At 60.5% G+C, this 5664-nt stretch overlaps 1 protein-coding gene across 1 annotated transcript; it reads left to right on the top strand.

Annotated features, from left to right (window-relative positions):
- The first annotated feature begins 4345 nt into the window (after positions 1 to 4345).
- LOC132223706 (melanoma-associated antigen B1-like) lies at positions 4346 to 5374 on the top strand. The gene has a single exon (XM_059678755.1). It carries the CDS (start codon positions 4346 to 4348, stop codon positions 5372 to 5374), a length of 1029 nt encoding a protein of 342 aa, XP_059534738.1.
- The last annotated feature ends 290 nt before the right edge of the window (positions 5375 to 5664 follow it).

The raw sequence follows: 5664 nt of genomic DNA, 5'->3' as shown, positions 1-5664 counted from the left end.
GACTGAGGATGTCTAGGTGATGGGAAGACTCAGGGACAGTCTGGGGGTGGGGGTCGTGGTGGTAGGGGCTGGCAAAAGGAGGATGTCCAGGTGATGGGAAGACTCAGGGAGAGTCAGGGGGAGGGGCCTTGGTGGGAGGGGCTGGCAGAGGGAGGATGTGCAGGTGATGGGAAGGCTCAGGGGATGTCAGGGGTTGGGGGCCTTGGTGGGAGTGGCTCGCAGAGGGAGTATGTGCAGGTGATTGGAAGGCTCAGGGAGAGTGAGGGGGTGGGGGCCGTGGTGGGAGGGGCTGGCTGAGGGAGGATGTGCAGGTGATGGGAAGGCTCAGGGAAGTCAGGGGGTGGGGGCCTTGGTGGGAGGGGCTGGCAGAGGGAGTATGTGCAGGTGATGGGAAGGCTCAGGGAAGTCAGGGGGTGGGGGCCTTGGTGGGAGGGGCTGGCAGAGGGAGTATGTGCAGGTGATTGGAAGGTTCAGGGAGAGTGACGGGGTGGGGGTCGTGGTGGTAGGGGCTGGTAAAAGAAGGATGTCCAGGTGATGGGAAGACTCAGGTACAGTCAGGTGGGGGGTGCCGTGGTGGGAGGGGCTGGCAGAGGGAGGATGTGCAGGTGATGGGAAGGCTCAGGGAAGTCCGGGGTTGGGGGCCTTGGTGGGAGGGTTTGGCAGAGGGAGTATGTGCAGGTGATTGGAAGGCTCAGGGAGAGTAAGGGGGTGGGGGTCGTGGTGGTAGGGGCTGGTAAAAGGAGGATGTCCCGGTGATGGGAAGACTCAGGGACAGTCAGGTGGGGCGTGCCGTGGTGGGAGGGGCTGGCAGAGGGAGGATGTCCAGGTGATGGGAAGACTCAGGGACAGTCTGGGGGTGGGGGTCGTGGTGGGAAGGGCTGGCAAAAGGAGTATGTCCAGGGGCTGGGAAGACTCAGGGACAGTCAGGTGGGGGGTGCCGTGGTGGAAGGGGCTGGTAGAGGGAGTATGTGCAGGTGATGGGAAGGCTCTGGGGAAGTCAGGGGGTGGGGGTCGTGTTGGTAGGGGCTGGCAGAGGGAGGATGTCCAGGGGATGGAAAGACTCAGGGACAGTCTGGGTGTGGGGGCCTTGGAGGGAGGGGCTGGCAGAGGGAGGATGTCCAGGTGATGGGAGGACTCAGGGACAGTCAGGTGGGGGGTGCCGTGGTGGGAGGGGCTGGCAGAGGGAGGATGTCCAGGTCCTGGGAAGACTCAGGGAGAGTATGGGGTGGGGGCCCTACTGGGAGGGGCTGGCAGAGGGAGGATGTGCAGGTGATGGGAAGGCTCAGGGAAGTCCGGGGGTGGGGTCTTGGTGGGAGGGGCTGGCAGAGGTAGTATGTGCAGGTGATTGGAAGGCTCAGGGAGAGTAAGGGGGTGGGGGTCGTGGTGGTAGGGGCTGGTAAAAGGAGGATGTCCAGGTGATGGGAAGACTCAGGGACAGTCAGGTGGGGGGTGCCGTGGTGGGAGGGGCTGGCAGAGGGAGGATGTCCAGGTGATGGGAAGACTCAGGGACAGTCTGGGGGTGGGGGTCGTGGTGGGAAGGGCTGGCAAAAGGAGGATGTCCAGGGGATGGGAAGACTCAGGGACAGTCAGGTGGGGGGTGCCGTGGTGGAAGGGGCTGGCAGAGGGAGTATGTGCAGGTGATGGGAAGGCTCTGGGGAAGTCAGGGGGTGGGGGTCGTGTTGGTAGGGGCTGGCAGAGGGAGGATGTCCAGGGGATGGGAAGACTCAGGGACAGTCTGGGTGTGGGGGCCTTGGAGGGAGGGGCTGGCAGAGGGAGGATGTCCAGGTGATGGGAGGACTCAGGGACAGTCAGGGGGTGGGGCCCGTGGTGGGAGGGGCTGGCAGACTGAGGATGTCTAGGTGATGGGAAGACTCAGGGACAGTCTGGGGGTGGGGGTCGTGGTGGTAGGGGCTGGCAAAAGGAGGATGTCCAGGGGATGGGAAGACTCAGGGACAGTCAGGTGGGGGGTGCCTGGTGGGAGGGGCTGGCAGAGGGTGTATGTGCAGGTGATGGGAAGGCTCAGGGGAAGTCAGGGGTTGGGGGCCTTGGTGGGAGGGGCTGGCAGAGGGAGTATGTGCAGGTTAATGGAAGGCTCAGGGAGAGTGAGGGGGTGAGGGCCGTGGTGGGAGGGGGTGGCAAATGGAGGATGTCCAGGGGATGGGAAGACTCAGGGACAGTCTGGGGGTGGGGGTCGTGGTGGTAGGGGCTGGCAGAGGGAGGATGTCCAGGTGATGGGAGGACTCAGGGACAGTCTGGGGGTGGGGGTCGTGGTGGTAGGGGCTGGCAAAAGGAGGATGTCCAGGTGATGGGAAGACTCAGGGAGAGTCAGGGGGAGGGGCCTTGGTGGGAGGGGCTGGCAGAGGGAGGATGTGCAGGTGATGGGAAGGCTCAGGGGATGTCAGGGGTTGGGGGCCTTGGTGGGAGTGGCTCGCAGAGGGAGTATGTGCAGGTGATTGGAAGGCTCAGGGAGAGTGAGGGGGTGGGGGCCGTGGTGGGAGGGGCTGGCAGAGGGAGGATGTCCAGGTGATGGGAAGACAAAGGGACAGTCTGGAGGTGGGGGTCGTGGTGGGAGGGGCTGGCAGAGGGAGTATGTGCAGGTGATTGGAAGGTTCAGGGAGAGTGACGGGGTGGGGGTCGTGGTGGTAGGGGCTGGTAAAGGAAGGATGTCCAGGTGATGGGAAGACTCAGGGACAGTCAGGTGGGGGGTGCCGTGGTGGGAGGGGCTGGCAGAGGGAGGATGTCCAGGTCCTGGGAAGACTCAGGGAGAGTATGGGGTGGGAGCCCTACTGGGAGGGGCTGGCAGAGGGAGGATGTGCAGGTGATTGGAAGGCTCAGGGAGAGTGAGGGGGTGGGGGTCGTGGTGGGAGGGGCTGGTAAAAGGAGGATGTCCAGGTGATGGGAAGACTCAGGGACAGTCTGGGGGTGGGGGTCGTGGTGGGAGGGGCTGGCAAAAGGAGGATGTCCAGGGGATGGGAAGACTCAGGGACAGTCAGGTGGGGGGTGCCATGGTGGAAGGGGCTGGCAGAGGGAGTATGTGCAGGTGATGGGAAGGCTCTGGGGAAGTCAGGGGGTGGGGGTCGTGTTGGTAGGGGCTGGCAGAGGGAGGATGTCCAGGGGATGGAAAGACTCAGGGACAGTCTGGGGGTGGGGGCCTTGGAGGGAGGGGCTGGCAGAGGGAGGCTATCCAGGTGATGGGAGGACTCAGGGACAGTCAGGGGGTGGGGCCCGTGGTGGGAGGGGCTGGCAGACTGAGGATGTCTAGGTGATGGGAAGACTCAGGGACAGTCTGGGGGTGGGGGTCGTGGTGGTAGGGGCTGGCAAAAGGAGGATGTCCAGGGGATGGGAATACTCAGGGACAGTAGGTGGGGGGTGCCTGGTGGGAAGGGCTGGCAGAGGGAGTATGTGCAGGTGATGGGAAGGCTCAGGGGAAGTCAGGGGGTGGGGGCCGTGGTGGGAGGGGCTGGCAGAGGCAGTATGTGCAGTTGATTGGAAGGCTCAGGGAGAGTGAGGGGGTGAGGGCCTTGGTGGGGGGGGGTGGCAAAAGGTGGATGTCCAGGGGATGGGAAGACTCAGGGACAGTCTGGGGGTGGGGGTCGTGGTGGTAGGGGCTGGTAGAGGAAGGATGTCCAGGTGATGGGAGGACTCAGGGACAGTCTTGGGGTGGGGGTCGTGGTGGTAGGGGCTGGCAAAAGGAGGATGTCCAGGTGATGGGAAGACTCAGGGAGAGTCAGGGGGAGGGGCCTTGGTGGGAGGGGCGGGCAGAGGGATTATGTGCAGGTGATGGGAAGGCTCAGGGGTAGTCAGGGGGTGGGGGCCTTGGTGGGAGGGGCTGGCAGAGGGAGTATGTGCAGGTGATGGGAAGGCTCAGGGGAAGTCAGGGGGTGGGGGCCTTGGTGGGAGGGGCTGGCAGAGGGAGTATGTGCAGGTGATAGGGAGGCTCAGGGGAAGTCAGGAGTTGGGGGCCTTGGTGGGAGGGGCTGGCAGAAGGAGGATGTGCAGGTGATGGGAAGACTCATGGAGAATTGGGCAGGGGGCCTTGGAGGGAGGGGCTGGCAGAGGGAGGATGTTCAGGTCCTGGGAAGACTCAGGGAGGGACAGGGAGTGGGGGCCTTGTTGGGAGGGGCTGACAGAGGGAGAATGTCCAGGTGAGTGGAAGTCTCAGGGACAGTCAGGGATGTGGACCCCTGGAGCACTGCCCTCAGACCCTGCAGACATGGCCTATTTTAAAGCCCAGGTGCAATGTCCCTGCTGAGGGAGCACACACCATCTCACTCTCCTCCCTCAGGTGCCAGCATCACCTCCTCTCCTGCCACACAAGTGCACGCTGCCCCTGACCAGTGTTGTCATGCCTCGGGGAAAGAAGAGCAAGCACAGAAGAGTGAAACGCCAACAGGACCTGGGTGACAACACTCAGAGTCTCAAGTGTGCTGAGGCCACAGCAGAGGAGATTGAAGTGCCCCTCTCCTCTCCTCCCAATGATGATTCTCCCCCGAGCTTCCCTGCACCTGGCCCATCCGAAGAGCCCCAGGGAGCCACAGCCACTAGCTCTCTTGAGGCAGGTGTCTCATGCCCAAAATCTGTTGTCAGTGCCAAGCGCCAAGGTCAGGAATGTACCCGTTCCTCCAAGGCAGTACCTTCTGCTCTGCGGGCTCGCAGAGATCCACTAAGCAGGGTGGTTAGCAAGGTGGTGCAGTTCGTGTTGGAGAAGCTGAGTAAGAAGGAGCCCATCATTCAGAACGCACTGCTGAGGATTGTCAAAAGGAAGTACAAGGAGCAGTTCCCTGAGATCCTCAGGAGAGTCTTTGAGCGCATGGATCTGGTCTTTGGCCTTGACTTCAAGGACGTCAACCCCAGCAATCACACCTATGCCTTTTTCAACAAGCAGGGCCTCCGGGTTGAGGGAGACCTGAGCAGTGATGAGGTAGTGCCCAAGACCGGGTTCCTGATGGTGCTCCTGGGCGTGATCTTCATGAATGGCAACCTCGCCACTGAAGAGGAGATCTGGAAGTGCCTCAAAGTGTACGGGGTCCACCCTGGGAAGAAGCATCTCATCTTTGGGGAGCCCAGGGAATTCATCACCAAGGATCTGGTTGAGCAACATTATATCGAGTACCGCCAGGTTCCCAACAGTAATCCTTCACGCAACCTGTTCCTGTGGGGCCCAAGAGCCCATGCTGATATTGGCAAGATGAAAGTGCTGGACGTGCTGGCCAGGATCTACAATAAGCTCCCCACTGCCTTCCCAAACCTGTATGAGGAGGCCTTGAGAGATGAGGAAGACAAAGCATGGTTTAGAGCCGCAGCCATGGTTGGCTCTTTTTCCAAGCACAGGCTTTGTTCCAAGTCCAAGTTCTGCACCTGCTCCCACAACTAGTGAGATCTGAGGCAGCCTTTTCACCTTGAGTTTGAGGAGAGCAGTTCAACCTTATGAAGAGTAGAGTAGTGGGCTCTGGAGGGAACAAAACGTTTATGTTCTTGAGTTTCTTTTTTTTTTGTAGATGACTAATTTTTAGGGTTTTATGTATTTTCAAAAGTTGTTCCTTCTATGAAAAGGTTTATTTGCTTCAGAATCTATGTTTATTAATGTCATGGATGCCACATTTATTAAAGTTGATGTTTAATATTAAGGTTGTTTATTACAAACCGATTGAAAATCCTTCAATA

This window comes from Myotis daubentonii, chromosome X (genome assembly GCF_963259705.1).
Source record: "Myotis daubentonii chromosome X, mMyoDau2.1, whole genome shotgun sequence".
Classification (NCBI taxonomy): domain Eukaryota; kingdom Metazoa; phylum Chordata; class Mammalia; order Chiroptera; family Vespertilionidae; genus Myotis; species Myotis daubentonii.
This window is presented reverse-complemented; position numbering and strand designations above follow the sequence as displayed.

Bases quoted from the DNA above. Each gene is read 5' to 3' on its own strand.
- LOC132223706 (XM_059678755.1), top strand. From the start codon at position 4,346: ATGCCTCGGGGAAAGAAGAGCAAGCACAGAAGAGTGAAACGCCAACAG.